The 26,963-nt window shown below is 49.1% G+C and overlaps 1 protein-coding gene across 1 annotated transcript in view; it reads right to left on the bottom strand.

Moving 5' to 3' along the window:
* Positions 1-26,963, bottom strand: part of PDIA2 (protein disulfide isomerase family A member 2) — a 771,139-nt gene that overhangs the window by 366,326 nt on the left and 377,850 nt on the right. Inside the window, exon 7 of the mRNA XM_069646771.1 lies at positions 4,439-4,633. Coding sequence (XP_069502872.1) covers positions 4,439-4,633 — 195 coding nt within the window. The remainder of the gene's footprint in view (positions 1-4,438; positions 4,634-26,963) is intronic.

The raw sequence follows: 26,963 nt of genomic DNA, 5'->3' as shown, positions 1-26,963 counted from the left end.
CTGTCTATCGAGGTCGATTTAGTCGAGGTTCATGGTTGATGGTTTTGTGAGTTCAAGTTGTTCTACTAAGTTAATATCTTTTATGGTTTCTTCTCATGACAGTCAGAGGTTTATTGGGTTGTTTGGCTGCTTCGGCAGGTAGCCTGATCACAAATGGAATGATGAGGTGGTCGCTCCAGAGTATCTATTGGGGGTGCCATGGTGATAAGGTTTCTGTTAGAGCAGATTGTGTCAAGTGTGTGTCCTGCTGTGTGTGTTGCTCCTTTAACCAGCTGATGTAATCTCATTGTCTTGAAATACTTGGCTAGCAAATTTTGCGAGTTTGCATTTTCTTATTAAAAACAGATGTTAATCCCAGAGGATTATCAGGTGTTTGTGTTCAAAGGCCAGGTTGGTGCTGGCTTCTGTGAAGATGTCAATGAATGCTGTGTCGTATGTTGGTGGTCTGTAAACCAGAATGAATTTGAGATTTGTTTTGGGGTCCGTTGTCAGGTGAAGGATTAGGGATTCACAGTTTACGATGTTTAGTAGTTTGTCTGTTTTTATTTTCAGATGCTCTTTGTATGCCATTGCAAGTTCTCCACCTCTTTTGTCTTTCCTGTTTATCTGTGAGCACTTGAAGTTGTCGGGGATGCAGCTTTGTAGTGTGATTTTGTAGTTGTCGTCTAGCCATATTTCTGTAATGAATAGGATGTCGATACCTCCATAGCACAGTATGTCCTATATCTCTGTGGCGTGTTTGGACATCAATTTTGTGTTGATTGGGTTGCAGTGCATCATTTTGATGCAGTTTATTTTAGTTTTTGATATTGGCTTTGTGTCATGGTTGATCTGTCGGTATGCTTCCATGTTGCTCTCCGGATGTGGTGGGTGTTCAGTGTGAACTGTTTCTTCGTTGAATTGGACTGCTAGATGAATTATTGGGTTGCTGATTTATTCTGCTTCCGTTTCTATATTGTATTGAATTTGGGGGAGGTGTCCTCGTGTTTTTGTGCTATGTGGGGTGGGAGCGTCGGTTTCGTTCATTTCTCTTCTTGGTGTGTCCCTTCTTTTTCTGTGTTGGTCCTTTGTGTTTTCAGCATGCCTAGCCAAGCCGTGGGTGTTGGGATTTTCTTGTTAGTTCCAAGGTAAGGTGCGGTGTACCTCGATGACAAGAGTTTGTTGCCACAAAGAATTAATGAAGAACTTTGGCCCAGCAAGGGCGTCGGGTTGTCGCGTCTTGGTGGTCTTTGGGTGGTGGGAAACCCACTGGCGGATTCTCCTCAGTCGTCGGCGGCCTTGACTTTCTCCAGCGGGACAAATCAGTCGTCGGTGATGAGCAAGGGAGTCCTTGTTTCAAATGTCTTAGGCGATGGAGCGTTGCGGCTCCGATCGACGAAGTTCGTAGTCGACGGTGATGGACTTAAATGTCCAGGTGCTTCGTTTCGTGATTCAGCTGCAGTCCCCGTCTTCGGTAGGCAGCCTTTTGAGGACTGATTTCCAGGGAGATTTGGCGAAGGTCAGCTGGTGCAGGATGATCCCTCATAGCTCGGGAAGAGGTCTCCTAGCCAGGTCCTCTCTTGGATCAGTTTCATGAAGGCACAACTGCTTTCAGATTGCGTTTGAGGGGAACAGCGGTTCACCTTCTTCCTCCGGCTAGGCTTCGAGTGTAAGCATCAAGTATCAACTTCAGCTTCTGAACGATTTCCATCAGTGAGAAGCCCCCAAATATACTATTTGGTCTCTCATTCACTCTGCTGGGTCACACTCAGGCAACCAATCATTCAGAAGGGCATTCATGCAGTCAGGCAGTCAATCAATCTCACAGTGCAGAATTCAGACAAGCACCCAGCCTTTAAGCACTCCACACTGCATTCATCCCAGTTTCGGGCAGGGCTGTCTCAGTCATTGTGTCACACACCAGATACTAAAATGAAGAGCAGAAAGGTGGGCACCACCCAAAGTTGTTTAGGATACATTGAAAAATGTCAAAACATTTTCTTTCAACAAAATCATAAAGGCCACTGCAAAGTGGTGATTCAATGTTTTTTACAGGAGCAGACTGTGCAAAAGCCAGAGAGGTTTACCCTAACAAGGTTACTCTGAACAATTACTGCATCTGTTCAAAATAAAATATTCAATATTCAAGGAAACGTCCTTGTTCTTAGTGTGATATCCATTCAAAATGTGCTTCAATCATGTATCTGTATCCATTACAGACTTGAAGCATGTCGACATAGTCGATATGTAAATGCTGTAAGGGGCCATTAGGCCTTGGAATAACTCCTCTAACTGTGCGCAGTGTGTGCCCAGCGGTAAACCTTTGACATGCGATGCAGTTTACTATATTAAATGCAACGTGTTCTACCAAATTTGGAAAGAACCATTCCTGCGCAATAGTTGTGGCGAGGCTCTCTCTAGTGGCATGCGCAGGATAGTGCAGCTGTTCCAATGCTACCCTTAATAAGGCTATAGGCATCACCGGTTTACCCGTGCTGTTCTGTCTCCATGTGCTTTGGAAGAGGATAAAGAACACCCCCACCTCATCCACAGGTCTTTCTTATCCTGAGGCGCTTCCCCCTGGACCTCCATAATCTGAGTTTTAGACAAATTACTATAGCACTCAGACACACTCATCATTCCCACCATTCTTTCATTCACATCAGGTGTTTCAAAAGTCATTACATCATCTGTACATGCAATACGTTTAGCTTCCTCATCTGCTTTTTGATTTCCTCATGAAATAAAGTCTGCTGCCTTAGTGTGTGTGGCACATTTAACCACTGCGATAGCTACTGGGAATTGCAGGGCTTTAATGAGTCTATCCAATAAAACAGCGTGTTGCACTGGAGTGCCGTCCGCTCGGAGGAAGCCCCTCCTTTTCCAACGTGCTAGCCCTGCATATACTGTCGATGTTACATAGGCAGAGTCACTGTACCGCTGTTATTTCCTGGTCTGCATGCTTCTTGAGCGTGACAATCAGCGCCACTAATTCTGCGGTCTGTGCCAAAAAGTGAGAGGTAGTTGTACACTTATCAATATTTCAAATTCTCTATTGGCTCTGTTTCTGAGGGAGTATAGGGCCACCCCTCATGCATCAACTGGAGTGGCACCAGCGGAAGCAATGTTTTGACAGTGTCCGAGGGGGTTAATACCTGAAATGAGGGAGCGAGAACCAGCCGTGATTGACCATGCTCAGGTGGAGCGGGACAGAAGGAGAAAACGTCAGAAGAGGACTCTGTACCCATCAGCGATTCCCAGAACTAGAGAAGAACCGGCATCCACAAGGCAAACTGTCACTAAATTATGAGCCTAGTCCCATGGACATGGTAGCCTGCGAAGTGACTGTGTCAAGGTACCAGACGAGGGCCGTGGCCAAGTCCCTTAAGTCGAGGGGAGGCAGGTGAGGAGAGCCCGATCAGGGAGACGGGCAGGAGGTATCCCCAGAGGGCGGGGAGGGGAAGCCTGCCCATCTCAGTGATTATGTTTTGGACCTCTGAACTGGTGTGCCCGGTCTACGGGCTGATCGTAAACTTGTGGGCCTAGGAGGGAAGCAAACAAAGTGGTGTTGTTAAGTTTGCAGTGGAATTTTGAAATCATATATGTGTGCCTCCTGTTGTATTTGTTTGTTATCAAAAAGGAGGAGCATGGTGCCTGCAACTCAGCCATGTTTGTACAGACTAAATTGGGCATGCCACGGATCGCCAGTGCGACTGTGGAGCCCGGACAGAGAACACTGTGTTGCGTGTGTTCTGTTTGCTGGGTGGGTTCACAGGGCCAGAGGGGCACACCAGCAACTGTCAACACTGGGAATCAAACAGGCTAACTTCTCATGGTGGTGTGAGGTGATTGCAGGTCCCAACATAACAAGCAAACATATCTCATCCGGAACGGTATTTGTGGCCTTTATGTTAAACGTTGATCAACACAAGATAAACTAGTCTGAACTAGACCTTCAGTCTATTTGGTCCTTTACATCAATCTTCCACCTCAGTGTTGAAGCTATTAGGTTTCAAGCACAGATTGTAATTGTTGGGCGGTCTGAGTCATCAAAAAGCAGAGCAGAGCAGTTAAATGTTTACTTTCATACTGAGGGCTAAATTGATATGCCCTCTGCCACTAAATGTTTATTTCTGCTGCTTGTTAAGGTGAGAGGTTTGATAGGCTCTTGGTGCAGCTCTTCTTTCCCAATTACACTCGGCTGAGCTCATTGCAGAGTGCTGTTTTCTGTCTGCAACATCCTCATTTTGGGAGGACTTCAGTTCCCTAAAGTCGGTTACTGGCACCATCACTGATCATATGCTTAGTACAGCTAGAGATTATTATCGTTTGTTCTGAGCAGCTAGAACCTATGCACAATGTGAATAATGTGCTAGTTAAAGACATACACAGACAAAGACAAAAATGGGAGTTGTTTCAAAAAAGGTAATATTTGGGAGACTATTGTGAAAGTTCCCACCTTGATTTTCCCGGTCAGCACATTTTGACAGAAGCCTGTTACTGCTGCTGTGGTGAGGTCTGTTCCTGGCATGGCAAACTTCCGTGCAGTCTCTATATTGATGAATCGAATGGTGGGCACGTCCTCGTTGCTCAGGCCGAAGTATTGCAGGACTTCAGCATGCTCCCCACTTGTGTCAATAAAAACAAACAGGATCTGTAGAATACAATCACAGGTACAGATGATATAGACATTTGTTATTCTAAATGAATATTCAGAATGTGATTGTGTGATTGATTAAACAGGGTTGATGTGTTATAAAGCCGACTAAGGGCAGGGTGTACGTACATGTTTAAGCAGACCGTATGACCTAATTATAATTATTCTTTTATGATGCATTTAATAACAATGAGTGTTTTATAAGCAGGGGATCGGGATTAAAACCTGTGTTGCACTGCGTTATGATATAATATGATATGATATGGCATTTATAACGCGCCCGTACACAAGTGTTTCTAGGTGTGAGAAAGCAAGGAGGGGGACACAAAAAGGAGGAAAAAACCACGATCTTACTAGGCCCTGTGTTAATCAGATAGCGCAAGGGCAGGGAAGAGGGGAGGGGAGAAGTGCCATGGGAAGGGGAGGATGGAGAAGTGCAAGACAAAGGAGAAACAACAGTCCAGCCAACAGGTGGCAAGTGCGGGTACTCATAAGGGCAGCCAACGGGTGGAGAATAAGTGCAAGAGAGGGGACTGTAGGGTTACAGATCCAGACCACAAGTGCAAGGGAGAAAAGAGGCAATGTGGGATTGCAGGCTCTATAGACACGGACCTGGTTGCAGCAGGACAGGCAGGGACCTGGGCCCGAATTCAGTGGGTAACCAGGTGACCAGTGCATGGATCAGGCAGGTGATCAGCAAGGGAGAGGAAGAGAGAAAGCAGAAGCAAAGAGAAAGGTCTTGGGTTACTTCCGGAATAAGAGATGGTTCTGCTCATGTTTCAGAGAGGCAGGGAGGCTGTTCCAGAGGGAGGCCCCAGCTGCAAAAAGAGATCTGCCCCCAACTCTTTGCTTGGAAAAGTGAATGACCCTCAGAGAGTTGGAGGTGGAGGAGCAAAGAGCTCGAGAAGGCAGCTATTTAGAAAGAGAGAGTTGGAGGTAGTGTGGTCCCAGGCTCCAGAAGGCTTGTGGACAATGTAAAGGGCCTTGAATTTGATCCTTGCAGTAACTAGGAGCCAATGGTGAGATTTCAGTGCTGGAGAGATACGATCCCTGGGCTTAAGGCCAAGGACAAGACTTGCAATCCTGTTCTGCATGAGTTGCAAAGGATGGAGAGTAGAGGTGGGTAGATTTAAAAAAAAGGCTGTTGCAGTAGTCTAGCCTAGAGAGAACCAGAGCTCTGGAGACACTGAGCTTCTGGGGGAAGGAACGGAAGAGAAGAATACCTCTGAGGAGGTGCAGTTGGTAATTTGACTTCTTAGAGATGTCGGAAATGTGAGGAGAGAAGGAGAGTGTGGAGTCAAAGGTAAATCTGAGGTTCTTAGCCTTACATGTGGGAGGGGGAAGAGGGCCAAGGGAGGCCAGCCAGAGAATGGAGGGAAAGAGGGGTAGAGGGGTGCCGATTAGGAGGATCTCTGCCTTACTGGCATTCAGGCAGAGATCTTTGGCGGCGCACTACTCCTGGATTGCAGACAGACAGTCAGGGATGAGAGAAGGAGAAGAGGTGGCTGAGAGGAGCCTGAAGGCGAGCTTAGTATCATCCACATAGCACTGGAAGTTTGGGGAGGGGGCAGCAATGAGGTGGGCGAGAGGTGCCAGGTATTCGTTTAACAACCAGGGAGAAAGTTTAAACCCCTGGGGAACACCACAGGTGGAGGGAGAGATAGAGGAGTGGAAGGACCCAAATTGGACCTGGGAGGGTCCGTCAGTGAGGAAAGAAGTCCCCCAGACCAGAGCCTGATCAGTGATACCCAAGTTATCACAGAGCCGGTTGAGCAGGATGGCGTGGTTGACCATGTCAAAGGCAGAGGAGAGATCAAGTAGGATGAGGACAGAGGGGAGATTAGAATCAATGTTAGAGAGCAGGTCTTCATGAATGTTCAGGAGAGGAGTGCCAATGCTTCTGGCTGCTCTGAAGCCAGACAGATGGTCATGAAGACAACCAACTGATTCAGTGTGAAGATTAAGCTGGAAGATGGCCAGCTTTTCCAGGAGTCTACCCAGGAAAGGAGGGATAGAGATTGGGTGATAATTAGCCGGAAGGGAGGGGTCGGCTGAGGGTTTCTTGAGAAGAGAGTGCACAAGAGAGTGCTTCAGGGTGGAGGGGAAGGTTCCAGAGGCAAAAGAGTTGTGGCAGCGTTAACAAAGGGTGTCAATGTGGCCCTTGATGGCTTTGGAAGAACAGGGAAGAACCTGTTTTGATGAGGTTTTCATAGATCAGACTTGTCTAGAAACCTTGTCAGAGGAGGAGAGAGGAAAGGCAGAGAAGGGAGAGGGGGGTGGCTGCAGGGACAGACTGGAGGGATAAGGAGGAGAAGCTGAGAGGGTGGACAGGATGTCCTGGGTTTTAGAGATGAAGTGAGAAGCCAGGGGCGTACAGGGGACCTGGGAAGCGAGAGAGGAGGTAGAGACTGCCACAGGATTGGCAAACTCCTTGCTTCATGCAGACCCCATGACAGGGGCAAGGATGTCCGGGGTGTTAGAGATGGAGAGATGGAGGTCAGCAAGAACAGATTCAGAAGGAGAGACCAGTAAAGGGGGAGGAGGAGGGATGAAGGAGGAGGAAAATGCAGCGACTGACATACACTTCATCAGTCGAATGACAGAGAATGCGACTGGCAGTGCGGGCGAAGGCATCATCAGGGCACAGGGGAGGTGAAGGTGGGAAGAGAGGAAAGAGTGGTCAGACCAAGAGAGAGGGGTGGTAAGAGGGTTAGAGAGAGGGATTTCAGTTGAGATGAGAGCATCCAAGGTGAGTCCGGCAGAGTGGTTTGGGTCAGAGGGAAGGATAGTGAGGAAGAGAGTGTTGCAGAGGTTGCAAAAGAGAACAGTAGCAACATCTGGATTGTCCAGATGGATACTAAAGTCCCTAAGGAAGATACATTTGGAGGACGAGGCAAGAAGAGAGGAGGATAGGTCCGTCTGTTCTGAGACGAAGAGGGAGGAAGGATGGGGGGGGGCTGTAGATGGTAGCGAGAGTAAGAAAAAAGGTAGGCGAGACAGAAAGCTTGCAGACTAGGCTTTCAAAGGATGAGTAGGTTTGAGTGGGGATGAGGGAGGCAGGAACGTACTCAGTGAAGATCAGAGCTGCTCCACCACCAGGCCAGGAGGACCTGGGATAGGACATAATCTTGTAGCTCTCAGGGAGAAGAGTGTCAAAAGCAGTGACGCAACTGGCCTTCAACCATGTCTCGGTGAGAGCAAGGATGTCAAGGTCTTCAAGGAGGTGACAGATGGCAGAGGAGTGTTTGATAGCAGAGCGAGAATTGAGGGTAGCTAAGTAGGGCTGGTTTCCCTCTTTAAATAATTGGGTGGGGGGAGCACAGGGGTGGGGTACAACACTGGGGGGAAGGGAAGTGGATGAGGGATGGAGGGGTGGTAGGTGAGGGGGGAAGTTGAAGAGAGATGGAAGATGCCTATCAGGAAATCACAGGTTTGGCTGAGAGCGCTGGGCCATGATAGTGCCATTGTGATAGACATGAATGGCGCATTTGGACGATGCGAGGTGAGCCAAGAGCACTTCCCATCTAGTGCCACCAGTAATGAGTGAGGAGGAGAAAGGGGAGAAGACAGAGACCATATGGGGCGTCCATAGTTTAGAAGAAGGAACAGCAAAGAGAATGTCAGTGATAGTCTGTCCAGAGGAAGCATTGATGTAGGTGACTGCAATGGGCGACCAGGGTTGGACGTAAGAAGTGCCTTTTTTAGTTTCTTCCTTCCAGAATTTGTGAGAGAGGGACGATATGTGATGGAGAAGCAGTTAGAAAAGATAGGGGAGACGGAAAGCACCATGGGTCAGGGATGAGAGGGGGATTCAGAGGAAAAAGGGGAAAGGATCAGAAGCACTATGCACATTGGAATCTCACCAGGTGGCCAGGCAGACAAAAACAATGAGCACACTGGAAATTCCCAGTTTTACAGGTATTTACAAATTAGAAAGCACTCTTAAAATCGACTTTTGCAGAGAGGACTAAAAATCAGCACAGAAATGTGAATGCACAGCTGGAAGCACACCTAGATTCGACTTTTGCAGAGAGCACTAACGAGCAGCATAGAATGGTGGATGCATAGATGGAAAGTACACATACAATCATATTTAGTACAAAGTATTTAGAAGCAATAGAAAACTATCAGGCAAGACATTTCAATGAAGCACACAATGGAGGTTGTGCAGAGTAAGAGGCAAGGCAAAATATAACAGGTACAGGTGCTAAGTGGACCTAGGCAGGCCGACAGACATCAGAGCACAAGGCCTAAAAGAGTACTTAAGTTTGGAGGTCCGCATTACATGTGCTGTAGTAGAGGTGGGAGTTCTCAGGGACGCTGACCAGAAGAAGAGTAGCCCGTAAGTCAGCTAGAGTTAGTGGGAGGCACCTGAAGCAGTGCTTGGTAGGAGATGTTGAGGATAGGTGCCAGATGAGGGCAGGGGGTTTGTGAGGCCCTCAGTCAGAAGGAGAGCCTGCTTACACGGTGTGTGAGCATGCAACGTTGCAAGTCATCAAATGTTTGCCGGGATGTTAGGATGAGTGGAGGGCCCCCGCAGCCTGACCAGGACAAGACAGGGTCAGACAGGGAGGGAACTGGCCCTTAGATGAGGCCCTTTGAGGGGGCGTGCAATCGTCTGGCAGCTCTGTGGGCTCATGCGCAGAAGTGAAGAAAGCCACCCAATCAGGCAAGGCGGCATCAGCCTGGAACAGCTGATGCGACCACCTCACTTGGCGGCCATGCTGGAGGGGCCACGCGGTCTGGTTCCAATAAAGATGGCGAGAATCTTCGCCCAAGATGCGGCACAGATGTTGCTTCCCGCTATGGGAGTGACTGATATCAGCAATAAAATCCAATACTCAACAATTCTTAAAAGCCCAAACAGATACACCCCCATATCAATCAGCCATTAGCACAGAGATCTAGCACAAATACCTGACAACAGACATCAGGATGTTAGAGTGATCACCAGACACTACATACAGCAGGGAATCCTTCATAAGGGATACTTAGCCGCAGCAGTCCTAATCAGCCAAAATTATGTGAATACTGAGTGAATATTTTATGTTTTCAAATGAGCGTTGAACTCAACCCAACCAGGCCGGCACTGCACACATGATTAATAATATAATGCAAATGAGCTATGAGAAGCTACGATGGGTTGGCAAGAATCATGTAAAACCGAGGGGCTGTGCGGCTGTGGGTCAATCCCTTGATCAGACCATAGCCACACCCAATGATGCAGATGATAGAACCGTCGCACATGAAGGTGAGTCTCAGTCTTTACATAAGAACTGGAGAGAATTTCACGTGGGACATAACTTACCAGGTAGTGATTGACAGATATGGTGGAGCAACCTCCCATGAGCGGAGGCGGTGTCACATGGTAGCGGAAAATGGAATTGTACAAGCAGGAGTTATGTTGCAGTGGACAAGTATGCAGGGTCAAGGGATGTTCCACTAGAAACGTACTGGTTGTATGTAAGTGACTAAATGTATCTTACCATCTATTGTATGTTTCTCATTGTGTAAAACCCTACAAAGCAAGGACAACTCTAGACTCGGGGAGGGGGGGCAGGAGGGCCAATTTCTCAAGACGGGGATACTCTTTCAGTGTCCGTGTCCATTTTTGTACATTTATAAATAAATAAATCTGTCTCTGCTAGCTGCTGCCATCTTTAACCTAGGTGGGCTTTATTTGCAGATCTGACAACCAGTTCCTACAGCACCCCAATGTGATGTCAGGGGGCGGGAGCCAGAAAATAAAGGAATCAGCAGAACTGGCGTTTTGGCGCCAGTCCTGGTTTATGCAGTGAAGAGAGTGGTCGTGGTTTTATTAGCACCATACTGCGGCCTCAGGCCTAAGCAGTCCCATGCACCTTGCCAGGCCCCCGCAGCAACGGAGTTTCCCGACATCACACCCAACATCACAAACAAGTGTAATGAGGAAAGCCACAAGACCTGATTCCCTTACAGGCAATCAGGTTTAAGCATTTACAATTAGAGTAGAGCATAATCTGCCAAAACCCAATCAAACACACCCATTCCAAATCAATTAACAACTGGTTCGCAGCCATAACTGATGCCACTCACTAAGTTGCAAGTCGTGGATGCTTGTAAGGGAATTCAAACATAGGGCTGTTATGTATTTAGCTCCCAACCTGCTGTGGCGTTGCCCCGTGAGGGTATGCGCACGCGGCGGCGTGACGTTGCACGTCGCCGAGTGCGGCTTAAATAAACGGGGCGTGCCCGGCCGCGTTAGAGCGACCGGGGAGCCCGAAACAAACGGACGTGTCCTGCGTGAGGTCTGTGGGTGGAGGGGCTCACGGGCACGCACGGGGGCATCCTGAGACCCCCAACAGTGGGGACGAGTGTTCTGGATGCCCGGGCCCGGCGGTGAGAGTTATCCGGGAGAATTTTTTCCATACGTCGGAACATCCGCGGATGTTTCGTCTTACGCCGTGGCCACGGACCATACACGCGGCTGGCGGCCATTTTGCACATGTGGCTGCGGAACTTCCAGGAGCTCCGGTTTGGAGTCGGAAGGTGATCCGAGCCAAATTTTTGGATATGCTGACTGCGAGCAGCCTAACCTGCAGGCCCATGCCTGGGTTTTGATGTTTTGGCTATTTTTGGGTCTCTGACGTCGTGTAGTAGCTGGGAGACGGACTGAGGTGGCTGGGCCTTCTCAGCCCACTCCAACTTTCAAGCTCAATTTTTGGAACCTCCGGCTCGAGAAAGCTTCTTTAACCCCTTCATCATCACGAGGGTGGTGGCAGTGTGGGGAGAGGTCCAAGTTGCGGCCCTCAGGACCGGAACGAGGGTGCCTGTGCGCTTGGGCCTATGAGTGATATCGGCGCCCTGGAGGGTGCGGCTGCCACGACCTCGGAGGATTCACAGGACGAAGGCTTGGCAGATCTATTTCGGCAGAATCCCCTCGCGGTAGGTGCCGCTCAACAACCCCCTCTGGCCATGGCCCAGGCCAGGGCGCAAGCGGCCCTGCAGCCCATTCCAGAATTTGACACTGCAGGTCCCCCATCCAGCCTGGGCCCCCGGTGGAGAAGATGGATCGGACGTCTGGACATGTATTTCCGGGCCGCCCAGGTGACGGACAATGATAGTATGGTGGCTACTATGTTATATTCAGCCGGAGTCGCCGTCCAAGAGATATTTGAATCACTGACTCCGGTGGACAACTCCTACGACCAAGCCAAAGCCGCTCTCCTCGCACACTTCATTCCCCTTGCCAACGTGGATTACGAGAGATTTGTCATGCTGTCGGCCAGGCAAAAGGAGGATGAGACTCTCGACACCTTCTATGGTCGCCTGCGCCGTCTCTCCCAAGGGTGTGCATGGGGGGATGCGGAGGACATGATACGGACCATGCTAATCCAGGCTTGTTCATCGGGCAAACTGAGGCGGCAGGTCCTGAGAGAGCCCGGCCTCACCTTACCCCGCATCCTGTAGCTGGGGCGGTGTCATGAGGTGGCCGAGGCCCGTGCCAACAAAATGGAAGCAGGATCCCGCGCCGCGCGGCCGGAAGAGGTGTGCACCGTCTGGCGGGGCGGCAGAGGGGTGCGAAGGCCCGGTGGTGCTCCCAGGGACAGAGCAGGAAAACCCGTGGAATCATGCCAAAATTGTGGCTATGACCTCCCCCACTCATCTGAGTGTGTGGCAATGGGGAAGATCTGTGGACGCTGCGGGATACCCGACCATTTCTCGAGGGTGTGCAGGGCGACCCTACCTGTACTGATTCCGAGAGGGCAACCTCGACTGTGGACTCCTCGCCAGAATCGCCCGCCCAATGTAGCTCAGGTGGCACAGGCGGAAGAGGATGCGCCGGCGGAGGAAGCTGAGGAGGAGGACGAGGAAAACATTTTCTTCATCTCCAGCGTGGAAGTCCTAAAAGGGAGGAGCAGGAGACAGCCGAGATGCGTCGTGGAGGTGAACTGCTCGCCTGTCCCGGTGCTGGTCGACACTGGGGCATCAGTCAATGTAATGGCGAGAGGACATTATGCCGCGCTCAAACCACCACCGAGTCTGGCGACGCAGAGAGCCCGCATCTTTGCATTTGGGGGGCGGGAGCCCTTGCCACTGGACGGTGCGTTCGTTGCAAAGGTGGAGCATGACGGGTCCATGATCAAGGCCCGCTTCTACGTGACTCCAGTGAGCAGCAACACCCTGTTGAGTTGTGCGGCAGCGGAGGCTCTTGGCATCGTGAGTTTCGCATACTCAGTCTACCTAGAGGACATAAACGACCTGCTGGACAAGTATGCTGCCATCTTTAAGGGGATTGGGAGAATGAATGGTGACCCGGTGAGGCTCCACATTGATGAGTCGGTGCAGCCGGTGGCTCTGAAACATAGGAGGATCCCTTTTCATCTGAGGGACCAGGTTGACAAGGAACTAGACAACCTGGTGAACCTGGACATAATCGAGAAGGTGGAGGGCCCGACACCCTGGGTGTCCCCCATAGTAGTGGCGAGGAAACCGAAACAGCCGGACTCTGTCCGGATCTGCGTGGACATGAGGTTGCCCAACAAGGCCATCAGGAGAGAACGGCACTTGACCCCGACCATTGATGACATAATTGCAGAAGTGCAGGGGGCCAGGTTCTTCTCCAAGTTGGACCTACGAGCCGGATACCATCAAGTCGTCCTCCACCCAGAGTCCCGCTACATCACGACCTTCACTACTCACAGGGGGCTCTATCGATACAAGCGGCTGAGCTTCGGAGTATCATCAGCAGCCGAAGTGTTTCAAAACATAATTCGAGGCGCCCTCGCAGATCTGGAGGGCGTCCTCAACATTAGTGACGATATTCTGGTCTTCGCCAAGACTGAGCTGGACCATCTGAAACGTCTTGCAAAGACCCTCGAGAGGCTGCAGTCGCTGGGGCTCACCCTCCACAAAGACAAATGCGAGTTCCTCCGCCCGACCATTGAGTTCTTTGGGTTCATATTCAAGGAGGGCGGTGTATCGCCGGACCCGAAGAAGGTCCGTGACATCAAGACAGCGCGACCGCCTGAGTCGGCATCGGACGTGCGAAGCTTCCTGGGTATGGTGACATACTGCGGGCGCTTCATCCGGAACCTGGCCTCGAGGTCGGAGCCACTCAGGGCCCTGACAAAGAAGGATACAGCCTGGCAGTGGGGCCCGTTGGAGCAGTCGGCGTTCGAGGACATCAAGGGCGCCCTGACAGCAGATGATACCGTGGCCTTCTTTGACCCGGCCCTTGAGTCTGAAATTGTGGTGGACGCGAGCCCGTTCGGCCTGGGAGCTGTGCTCACTCAAGTGGGCCGAGATGGAGGAATCAGACCTGTGGCCTACGCCAGTAGAGCCCTCTCCGAAACCGAACAGAGATACTCCCAGATAGAGCGCGAAGCTCTGGCCGTCCTCTGGGGCTGTCGGCATTTTCGGCTGTATGTGCTGGGAAGTCCTGTAACGGTGGTGACGGACCATGAGCCACTGCTCCCGATAATGGCTGGATCATCATCGAAGCCGCCGGCCAGAATCGAGAGGTGGATGCTTGCCCTCTTGGAATATGGCGTCACCCTGATCTACCGGCCGGGTGCCAACAATGCGGCTGACTACCTGTCCCGACACCCGGAAGGTGGTGGAGGATCAGTGCGAGACTCCTGCGCCGAGGAAGCCGACGACCACATCAGAATGGTGGTAGAGGGTGCCACTCCCAACGCAATGCCGCTACCCGAACTGGAGGCTGCCGCGGCCAACGACGAGTGTTTCCGCATATTGAGAAGCTCAATGCGATCGGGATCCTGGAAATCCGTGCTGGAGCTGGTGGCGGGGCGCACTCAAGAGGCCAAAGTGACCCTCGAGCAACTCTGGAAAGTGAAGGACGAGCTGTCCTTCTCGGAGTCAGGCCTTCTGCTGCGGGGCGATCGCCTGGTGGTGCCGGGCTCCAAAGTCAATGAGGTCATCAATCTGGCACACCAGGGACACCAAGGAGCCGCCAAGACGAAGGCGAGACTGAGGCTGAAGGTGTGGTTTCCAGAGCTAGCAAGGAAGGTGGACGACTTCGTGGCGGCCTGCGTGTGGTGCCAGGCGGCCTCCCCGGTCCAGCGGGAGCCTGAGATCGAGGTAATGCCATGAGGGACCCGGCCGTGGGAGATCGTACATGCGGACTTTGGATCCACAGCTGTGGGCACCGACTTCCTGGCCATTGTGGATGAATACTCCCGATACCCCGAGGTAGAGTTCGTCGAGTCAGTGGCGTTTGAGCACGTGGTGGGAGCAGTGGAGAAGATCTTTGCCACCCATGGGTTTCCAGTAACCCTATGTTCGGACAATGGGTCCCCATTCCACAGTGCACGGTTCTCGGAGTTCCTGGAGAGCTGCGGAGTGACACACAGGAAGGTCTCCCCGCTGTGGCCCCGTGCGAACGGGGACGCAGAGCGGCTGATGAGAACACTGAATAAAACATTCAGAATAGCCCAAGGGCAGGGCCAGCCCCTCCAGCGGGCACTATACCAATTCCTGAGGGTATACCGCACCACCCCACACGCCTCGACGGGGGTTGCCCCGGCGGAAGTCTTATTCCGACGATGCCCCCGAGGCCTCCTGCTGGAGGTACGAGAAAAAGAGCCCGGCGTGATAGACGATCAACGGGTGGATGCGGAGCGACAGATAAGGACACTCCAAGAAAATATCCGGCGAGGTCTCCGTCCACAGCGGCTGGAACCGGGTGACGAAGTGCTGATCCGGAACCGGCATCCTCATGGCAAGCTCTCGCTCCCGTATGAACCGGAGCCACTGGATGTGGTTGCAGTAAAAGGGTCAATGTTGACGGCCTCGGATGGGAAATCGGCCGTCACTCGGAATGTGAGTTTCTTTAAGAAGCTGGGTGACTCTCGAGCCGAACTCCCGCCGGACCCGGATGAGACGGACCTCCCGGATGAAGACACCCCCCGGGGGGAACTCTCGGGGTCGCCAGATCGAGGGACTGGAACCAAAGGAAGTCCTGCGGCGGAGGTAGGAGGGAGGTACCCCCAGAGGGCTGGGCGAGGGAAACCTGCCTACCTCGGGGACTATGTGCTGGGACCGATTGATTGTGTTCCGGAGTGAGGGGACTCGGGTGGCTGACATTAAAGGGGCATGGGCTCTGAGTTTTCAATTATTGTTTTGTGTGCAGTGCAATATCTAGAAGTGTCTGTTATTGTTGTTCCTCCCGGAAAAAGGAGGAGTGTGGCGTTGCCCCGTGAGGGTATGCGCACGCGGCGGCGTGACGTTGCACGTCGCCGCGTGCGGCTTAAATAAACGGGGCGTGCCCGGCCGCGTTAGAGCGACCGGGGAGCCCAAAACACACGGACGTGTCCTGCGTGAGGTCTGTGGGTGGAGGGGCTCACGGGCACGCATGGGGGCATCCTGAGACCCCCAACACCTGCCAGCAGCATTTAGGCATACGCTATAATGAAGATGACACACAGTATGCAGTTGGTACGTCTTTCTTCTTTCTTTATTCCTCATAATGTTGCCTCCACACCTTCCTATAATAAGCTGTTGTCACGTCATCCGATATCTTCCTAAAAATGGACGAGTTTCTAGTGACGGTGTAAACCCTACCATCCTGCTGAGATCCTGTAACCTTTCACATCCGTCACGGTTAATGGACTGGGACTCAAAGCGGGCATGTCCTTTTGTGACTGTGTTTGAAGTACGCAATCACCAACATGAAGCTCTGATTATTTGGCACGTCTCCTGCCATCTGCATTTGCCTTTACATTCATGTATTGCTCTCATCAGCTTGCCTTGCTCACTGAGCTACTTCTCTTTCCATCTGCCTCTCAGACACTTGTGGCAATCAGGTACACATTTGTCGATTCAACATGACTTCTGATGACATACCTCAGTGGTACTGAGCGGGGTGTTCCATTAGTCTCTCAATAAAGTACAAATAGATTGCATTAATGACCATTTATGATGCTACATATCTGCAGGGTTCTTTTAATGCTGGCCATACATCTTTATGCTCAGCAAACAGGGTGCATTCATGGCTACTAAATGGAGCAGCATTATCGGATTTTACACCAGTTGGAATTCATAGTCCGCAAACGTAGTGTCCATAGCAGGAATAACCACCTGAGTCGCTGTTGGTGACACCATCTGTACTTCTGAATATCTTGACATTTGCCACGAGTACACATTTTCCATTTGAGAGAGGTCCAATCAAATCAACCACCACATCGTGCCACACTCTTAAAGGCAGAGATGTCATCCTCAGTGGTTCAGGGAGTGTTCTGGGTGCCACTGATTTGCAAATGATGCACTTCTCAAGGACCGCCTATATTTCCATGTCCATCTTGAAAAACCACACCTTTGCCCTCAGTAATCTTTTGGTGGTCACTATGCCCCTGTGTTCAGCATATGCAAGTTCTATGAATTTACCTTGTAGCAACAGCAGAATGATGATCCTATTTTCTTTCATGAGAAGACCTTTGCAGGAATATAGACAGTTCATCTTTCATAAGTGCAAACATTTGCACCATTTTCCATTGGTTTTTCTGAGATTACTTCTTCAGGGCTGTTGGGAACTCACCACCTCCTGGACAGTACCCTTTGTTTTATTTTTACTATGAGACTGTCATTTTTTCGACTCATTCACAATGGATGTAATGTCCATAGCCTTTGGGAGGGCATTATGTAGAATGTAGTTGATGTATTAATCAGCCTTAAATGTGTGTGCATGCTCTAATGCCAGAAGGGGATGCATTGATAGAAAATCAGCAGGATTATTGTCTTTTCCTGGCTTGTAGATTTAGTCAAAATGTATATTTTTGGAGACGGAGACCCCACCGTGAAATTCTCAGCAGCATTCTTGCATTAGGCTTGCTGTAGATCGTTTTGAGGTCTTGATGATCAAGGATTATCGTAAATCTCTTTCCAGGTAGAAACAGATGGTAGTGTTTGCATGCCCACACTACAGCTAAGATTTCTTTCTCTGGCTGTGATTTTGTGCACTCTGTGTTTGACAGACTCCAACTGGCATACGATACAATGTTCTATGGCGATGAGGAACCAGGTTTGAACTGAGCAAGGATAGCCCCTAACCCTATAGGGCTGGCATCCAGTGTGAGGTTGGTTTCCAGGTCTGAGTCATAATAACGCCATACATATGACTGACAAGATGCGATTCTTGATTTTTTTGACAGCATCATTGCACTCCTGAGACCATCTAAATTCCTGTCCAGAGCCAGTGAGTAATTGTAATGGTGTACTAACAGATGCAAAATCTTGAATATACCTGGTACAGTTACTGGCCATCCCTTGAAACGACCATGGATGTAGGGGTACATGCTGTGGCCAGCGCCTGTAATTTTTCTGGCTCAGGCTGGAGGCCATGGCTGGTAAAGGTATGCCCTAAAAATGTCAGTGTAGATTTGCTGAATTCGCACTTGTCAGCATTAAAGGGTTAAGTGAGCATCTTCTACTGCCATACTCACACACTGTAGGGCGTCGTCATGATCTTCTTGGGTAGCCCGAAACACCAAAATATTGTCACTGTCGTTGAGGCACTGTATGATAGGACGTATGACATGATGGATTTCATTTTGAAATATTTCGTCTACTGAGCCATTTGTATCTAAATAATCCTAAATGTGTTATAAATGTAGTGATGTAAGTTGTAACAGGAGTTTGGATGCAACTCCAGCTGGTGATATCCTTCGTTTAGGTCCAGCTTTGATAATATTTTGGCTCCATGCAATACATGTATCATGTCTGTCATCCTCGGTGACAGGTGTCTTTCTCTCTCTATGGCTCGGTTTGGGATATGCATGTCCACAGATATACACATTTTTCCACTATTTTCTTTCTTGGGTACAGGCACTTTTGGAGATACTGAGGGAATAGTGTGGGATATATTTTCTTGACCATGTCCTTTGGGCCTGATGTGAATGCTGACATGAGTGGATACATGATGTGCACTAATCCCATGTGCATTGGAGATTTAAAACTGAGAATGCATCTCCTTTGACAACATATATTGTCTGTTTGTTGCCTTGGTTTTACAAGAGCATGTAGTTTGGAACATCCCCTTGCATCAGAGTGTCATTTTCAACCCATATGGGTAACTGTCAATGTCAGGTGTTCGCAACTTGGCAGTGTGTTTCAATCCTGCGTATGTCTCTTTGTTCATGATGTTTACGGTGGCCTCCGTGTCTATTGGAAACCTTCGGGAACTGCCATTCACCTGTAGCAATAGTGTGGGGCTGTATTCTATGGCTGTTCTGTTTCCTATGGCATGGACATATCCTCTCTTCCTGTCTCTGTGTCAGAACCCATCAACACCAAAGTAGCTCACGTAGAGTAGTCGACGAGTTCTTCTGACCAATGTACCCCTCTGGGTGATAAAACACGCAGAGGAGTCAATTAGCAGGAATAAAGGAACACCAGCGGCTGGTTGAAGCGTCTTCCTGAATCCCACCGGATGTCATTCATTAAAGGACAGTGGTGAAAGGTCAGTCGTGAGCTACAACAAGGAATAGCAAGCAAGCAATGAATACCTAGTTGGCATGAGGCAGACAAATACAATGTAAAAAGGCAAACAGACTCACTAGAGGACACGAAAGATAGTCTTTCAGGAAGTAGATAACCCAGAAGGCAAACAGCTGTGGTGTAAAGGTGTTCCTGCGACAAATAAAAAAGGACCCGTTAATACCTTGACAAAACCACAAAGGATAATTGAACAATTGCAAACAGGATTTACCACTGGACACAAGATCAAAAGAAATCTGGTGATGGCATCTCAGAATATCAGGCTATCATGACGGCATGCAGACGCCTAAACTGCGGTGACCCAGTCTCTAGTTCCCAATGGGGTCACCAGACCCGCCGGCACGCGGAGGCCTCATGCTATGCACATTGTCCGCAGTCCCACTGTGTGCAATTTTCTGAGCCACCATACACCATAATCTGGGCAACCAAAAAATCCAAGGGTAATCCAAGCTATCCCAGCAGAGTACCAGTCAGTTCACAGGCGAGCAATTCCAATGGCAAAACCTAATCCAGGCGAAGTCCTTTGAACAATCCAGATTGAAAACCAAGATAGCAAACAGAGTCAAAATTAGAAGGCGGATGGAAGTACAAGGTAGTCCGAGTTCGGCAACAGGCAAAATTACAAAGGGTTGGAGACGAGGCAGTCTGTGGGAAATACAGAGGTCGGCATTCAGAAAATCCAATAAACAAAAGTAGCAGGAACAAGGCACTTCCGTGATTTGAAAATCAGAACCACTGAACACCAGAATAACTGCGCTCTTATTGGATGACATTGTCACGTGATCGAGGGGTAGCACGTGATGTGCACCATGAACGTATGGAGGCAGCCAATTTCCATGGCAACCTCCAAGGTTCGATTAGTCTAGCACGACCCGTCATGAAGATCCGTGATCGGATCCCCTTGCACTTGGCAGAAGTAAGCATTTTACAATTACGATGTACATGCGAAATCACCATACTGCCACTTGATGCATTACCCGTGCCTGATAATGAATGAACATTATAACGTACAGCTGGATGCGTAGAGCATTTCATGACACTCTGCTAGATGATGGCCCTGAGTTCTCTTGGTGCTTTGGTGATGACTCCAGGTATCGTATCACATTGATCTCCTTTTGTATTCTTCTGAGTTAGTTGTTTGTCTTAATTCTCAATGTCGTCCTGTTGACTTTGGCGGCCTGTGCGAAGATATTTGATTTCTCTCTGGTGACCTTCTTAGTCTTGGTGCCAGTGATCTTCTGTTTTCTGGTCGAGGGGCCCTGGGTTCCTCCAGGATCTTCTTGTGTCACTTGCACACTGTCCATATTTGACATTTCGGCACACTGACTGGAAAAGGTTTTCTCCACCAAATGCATCACACAAGTCACCTATGGCCAGACATTGCCCTTCAAGGGAAAACTCATATACATCTATTACACTTTTGTTGCTCTGCATATGTTTGTTTTTCCACTTCATGCATTGGACACACTGGCGCCAGATTTGTTTGTGATATATTGATTGTATCCATGGCCTCTTCCTGCATGTCGATGGCCATGTCCGTGCGGGCCAGCATAAGAATTTTTTCTAATGATTTTATTTTTTGCAGTAACTTCTTCTGTAATCCCGAAGACTCACTTCCTGCAATTATCTGCGACCAAAGTGCAACTTCCGTAGAGCAATTGTCAAAATTGCAGTGCTTAACCCCACTGCTGAGGGTTTTCGCTCCCAGTGCTGAGCCCTTTTTTTTGAACATTTCGGTATGTCACATTCAATCTCTTGTAACCTTTTTGTTACAAGTGATATCCCGGCCACATTTGCACCCTTTTCTTCCCACATGTAGGGAGTCATAACGCCACCAAGGATTAGTCATTTGTTGTATGGGGTGTAAGAAAGTAACAAAAAAGTGGCCACATTTTGTGTTTTTTCAGAAAATGCCAATAAAACGATATACAAAGAAGCCTGTGTTCTTTTTCTTGTAAAAGCTAGGAACAAATGGTTTGCAGTTCTGAATTTGCCATTTTCCAAGCTTTCAAGAACAGGTTGAGTGAAAACAAAAAAACATATTTTTCATAAGGTCACCATCAGTTTTGTGGAAGGTAGGTGATTTTCCTTTTTTTTTTTTAATAGAACACGCTTGTACGGAATGGAAGAGGAGGGTAGGAAAGCTCAATGGGAACACAGAAAGGCATACATTTCTGAAATGTAGAACACATTCCAAGTTCAGCAAGGGGTCATTTGCGCAGGTCAGGTGTAGAGACTGGGGGGGTATCTGTACTTCTGCCCTCTATATGGCAGAGTAGAGGCACAGAGCACCCCAGCCAAAGTTCTCTATATGGTAGATATGGATGAGCAACCAAGGCTTAAGCTCTCAGGAGGTGATGCAGGCTGAGTCTTAAATACAGTGAGTCCCCAAGCCCCCACAAAGGGATGTCCACACACTATGTTATGTGCTAACACAATTATTTATATAAGTATAAGGTTCAGAGATATATACACAATTCAATAATACACTTGGTACTCTGGTAATTCCATAAGGACAAATCTAAACAATTATATGTGGTACCACACTAGACTTTAGATTCCTTTAAAATGCATCAACTGCTGGCAGTTATAATAGAGCATGCAAATCATTCAGTAACGTGTATCAGCATAGATGATAAGGAAGGAAGGCAGGTTAAAGTCAAGCAATGGCAGAATGCTTTCTTTGGATATAGATGCACAATTCTGAATGAGGATGCCCCCACCTGGGCAACCTGAAAAGTTCAACCACCCCAATATACCTGAGGTGGAAGAGTTTCTTTGACGGTTCGTCAACGGTATCCTTCGAGGGTGGACTCCCTTTCAAGCAGGAGTCACTAGGCGTCGAGAACTTCGAGGAAAAGTGGAACACTTGCAGTGATGCTGCAGCTTCGACCTTCGTGGTGCTCCTCAACGATTGATCATGGAAGTCTGAGAAGATAAGGCATGCAGTAAACCTTGATGCAAAGTGTTCGGTGCTGCAAATAAGACTCGGTGGACCTAAAAGACCTTCGGCAGTGATGGACGCAGACCCGGCAGCGGGCGTCGGGTGTCGGGAGTTGCTTCAGCGGTCCTCTGGCCTGTCGGTGCTGCAGCCGCAGCACATTCCTCAGGATAGCTTTGGCGATCGGGACTCGACCACCAGCTGGACCTCGGATCTTTACTCTGTCAGTGTCCTCGAGATGTCTTTGTCGGCTTCTGGTGACGGGAAACCTACCAACGGACTATCCTTGGCGGCCGGCGGCTGGCGACCTCAACTTTCTCTGGCGGGACAAAGTGGTTGACGGTGATGGCAAGGGAGCCTTTTGACAAATGTTATTACGCAAAAATGTAGCTTTCTCAGCTCTGGGCATCAAACAGCATGGCATAAAGGTGTCCCTGCTTCCGGCGACATGATTCAACTTGGGTTCCAGCTATCATAAAAATCTTCCGAACCCCAGTAGACGCCAAGGGACTTTGATGATCCCCGATGTCCAGGTGCTCTCTTCAGGATTCTCAGTGGACCCCTTCTCTGGCCGTCAGACTCACAGAATTGGCTTCCAGGGTGCCTCAATGAAGAACAGCAGTTTTGCACAATGGTCCCTCGTAGCTTGGGAAGAGGTCTCCTAGCTAGATTCTCTCTTGGGTCAGTCCTCGACAGACCCAACAGCATTTAGATTACATCAAAGGAAATGCAGCAGCAATCTTCTTCTTACAGCTGGGCTTCAAGGATGAGCTTCAAGTTTCGCCTTCAGCTTCTGGACAAATTGGTGAGAGGTCCCAGATATACACATCTTCCCCTCCTTCACTTTGGCTGAGCCAGGCTCAGTCAGCCAATCACACAGAAGGACATTCATGCAGGCAGGTAGCCAAGCAGGCTCACAGGCATTTAGGCCATTCACTTCCACCCAGACACCCATAACAAGGAATGTGGATTGGGGCAAGCACCCAGCCTTTCAGCACGTCACACTGCATTCATGTCAGTTTCAGGTGGGCTGTCTCATTCATTGTGTCACACACACAGAAGCGAGACACACATAACATAGAATGCATATTGGTCACACACTCTACTCACACAGGTCCCACCCCATGGGTGTACCGACAACATACAGTCACTGGGATGGCTCCAGCCAGTCTGGCCTGGACCTCCTCACAATACCATGTATGGTTCTTCCACCCTACAGCCAATCAGGGGAAGGGGCAGGGTCAGGGCTTCCCAGGACTTTGGGAAAACAAGGTAACAGGCAATGGATACCAAGAGACCCCAAGGTCCATTTTGCCTTCTATCAGGAATCCACTGATGCCTATGGCAGGGCCTGGGTATCCCAAAATGGACAATACTCAGAGCTCAGCATGAAGCTGCCACAAGCCCATACCCTGCTCTGTGGGCAACGCACAGGTGCCCAAAAAACAAATACACTAGGGGTATAGGGTTGTACCCCCACCCATGGGTGCCATAAGGGTATCCCAAGGGTCTCTGTTCACCACAACCAAAAAAGGAAGAGCTGCACGCCAGGGGTCCCAACTGGACTCCTGTGCAGAAAATAACACAGAACACACATGATAAGGGCGTACAGGACAAGGACAGGGTGACTCTGTGCCTCCAATGCATTTCAAGCATCACATCAGGCAACAACTATGTACCTAAAATTCCCAGAGTTTGGGAACGAATTGGAAAAGTGACAGAAAAATAATTATGTGCTGGACATGTTTGCACTTGTAAGGTAATGGTTCCTGTGAATATTGGGAAAAGCAATGCACCGCTATATTCCCCCCGACCCTTCTAGTTAGGATATCACATATTTCTTATAATGTTTCACAAAACCAGCAATACCACGAGCCAAAATCGGAGCCATGATACACAGGATGTTTATGGTGACTGCCCAAACAGAAGTACTTAGCATTTGAATAGGGACAACAAATGTGGTGAAGAATGGCAAGCATACATTTTTTTTAAGAGCACAGACATTTCTTTTGAAGGATAGGTGACTTGCACAGGCTACACATGCATACGGTGCCTAAAGCAGCGACTAAATGTATGTCACATTTGGGAAATTAAAGGGTTGTGTGACAAAGTGCAGTGGAAAATGTATGGAAATGTTATCAAAACCAAGAGAAAACACCAAATGTCCTACCTTGCTACATTCCCATAGTTGTCTTGACAAAAGCGGTAGCTCACATGTGTGGGTGCACTTCCCTGGGCGCATGGAGAAAAGGCTAAACCACTGCAACATCAATTGTCCTGGGGAAGACTGGGTTTGGCTTTGTGGACAACCCACAGATTTAGGCCTGAGGTGTGGCAGCCACCATGGAAAAGAGGGACATGCATTTCTGAAAGGAAGACACCCATGGGAATCCAAAGAGGTCTGACTTGTGCGAATCGCCCTAGCTTTTATTACCCACAAGACCTGGCAAATTCCAAAATTTAGGGGAAAAACAAAATTTTCTGACATTCCCACGTTCCCACAGGTATCCCAACAAGAACGGTATCTCACATGTCTGGGTGCACTGACCTGGGCGCAAAAGGCTAAACCACTGGTACAACAAAGGGCCTGGGAAGACCACATTTTTACTGGATTTAGTCTTGTGGACAACCCACAGATGTGGGACTCCAAAGAGGTCTGACTTGCATGAAATTCCAAAATGTAGGGAACAAAACTAAATTTTCAGACATTTGCCAGCAGGAAACCACCTAAACACATTGGCAACACCACATGTACTACGTTCCCACAGGTGTCTCAATGTAAACTATATACCGCATATGTGTTGGTGCACTGACCTGGGCGCAAAGGGAAAAGGCTAAACCACTGGTACACCAAATGCCCTGGGGAAGACTGGATTTGGCTTTGTGGACAACCCACAGTTTTGGGCCTGCGGTGTCTCAGCCACCAAGGAAAACAGGGAACCCCATGCATTTCTGAAAAGAAGGTACCCGTGGGAATCGAAAGAGGTCAGACTTGCACAAATCGCCTTCAAATATATTACCCACAAGGCCAAGATGTAGGGGAAAAAAAACAAATTCTGAACTTTTCCAACAGGGTCCCACCAAAACACGCCAGCAACAACACATGACCTACCTTCCCACGTTCCCATGGGTGTCCCGACAAGAATGGTACCTCACATGTGTGGGTGCACTGACCTGGGTGCAAAGGGAAAAGGCTAAACCACTGGTAGTCCAAAGGACCTGGGAAGACCACATTTTTACTGGATTTGGTCTAGTGGACAACCCACAGATTTGGGCCTGGGGTGTCGCAGCCAAAAGAAAAACTGGGAACCCCATGCATTTCTGAAAAGAAAACACCCGTGGGAATCCAAAGATATCTGACTTGCGCAAATCGCCCTACAATACATTACTCAATGTCTCTGTGTTAGGCAGAATCCTGTGCAGTGCCCTTAGGGACCACTACACACAATTAAGACCACATGTGGTAATACAAGTTCACCTTTGGTACAAGCCTGTACTACTATGTTAAAGTGGTAGCAGTAACGGAGCAGCCAGACTTATCTCAAGAGCAAATGAGCAGTAGTAGAGATTACACAAAGGACCACAATTACTGTGACTCAAACAAACACTGACTCAAGGTTTTTGGTTGAAAAAGTAAAAATACATTTATTTCTAAACCATCTGTTGGTAAAACACTTCACTTCTATTAAATTAAAACCACATGAAAATACACTAAACACAACCAATTCTCTTGGCACTGAACAACTCAAGGTAAGTACCCTATGTTTTAACGGACCGGTGTTGTGAAACAAAAGACGTTACCTGGAATAAATATGCGATCACTTTTTGACAGTAATGACAGTTCGGTCTTATGAAAGATACGCGTATCCGCGGCAAGAAATGTTACCGGGGCAAAAACACACTTAGCACCTGAGTTAAACGAAGAGAGTGGGGGCAAGAATCATAGGCAATACGTTTGTCAAGGCAGACAGAATCTGAGAACACTTGCTGACATGAAAACAAAAGTCAATAGGCCGGAGCCAGTGTGAAGTGGAACCGGGTTCCTGTTGTTGAGGATCACAAAGTCAGATAGTTCTAGATTCAGCATTGCCAGGAGTACTTGGATATTGTCAACAGAGGAAGCAAAAGTTATAAGAAGGAGGGAAGACAAGGAGGGAAGACAAGGGCTAGCCTTGGATGAGGAGGAAATGGATTCACCCTAGTTCCTCGAAGCTGGACACAGTACATTATTCAATGAAGAAGCTGGTGCCACGGCAGTTGTTCCTGGTAGTTTCTTGCAGACCCACGGTGCCTGGAGCTTCGGTAAGGAGGACGTCTGGAGAGGCCTCCACTATTCAGGGATGAAGCCAGCAGCAGCGACGGTGAATAAAAGGTGCGCTCCTTTAAAACAGGAGAGGCTCTTCCGATGGCTTTCCGGACCACTACAACAGCGTGCAATGATTTCGAAAACCAAGAGGATCCTCTGGCTGTGGAAGATGAGCTGGTTGACCCCACCAGGCTCAAGGGAAGAAGACTCCAGACTGGATCTTCTCTGGTCGTCGAAGGGTAGATAGCTCAGACTGCAGCAGGGCTTCACTGGGACGGGGTAGTTGCAGCAGCAGTCTTCTTCTCCGCTTCTCTTCGGTTCCTTGTAGTTCCAGTGGCGACTCTGACTTCCAGCCCAAGAGCCCTGCCTTTTATGCGGAAATCCCCCATTCACACAGCCTGGCTGTCAATCACGCAGTAGGGGGTTGTCCGGCCCGGGCAACCACCTCAGCCAATCATGGCAAAGTGCGACTTGGGTTCCCTACGATACCCTGTGCAGGGGGTGACTACATCCCTCCCTCACATTCAGCCCACCTAGACACCCAGGAGCCTAGTGGAACAGCTGCCTCATTGCGAGGCCTGCCT

This window comes from Ambystoma mexicanum, chromosome 2q (assembly GCF_040938575.1).
Source record: "Ambystoma mexicanum isolate Mex_15411 chromosome 2q, UKY_AmexF1_1, whole genome shotgun sequence".
Lineage (NCBI taxonomy): Eukaryota > Metazoa > Chordata > Amphibia > Caudata > Ambystomatidae > Ambystoma > Ambystoma mexicanum.
Note: the sequence above shows the minus strand (reverse complement) of the source record. Positions and strands in the feature narration are given on the sequence as shown.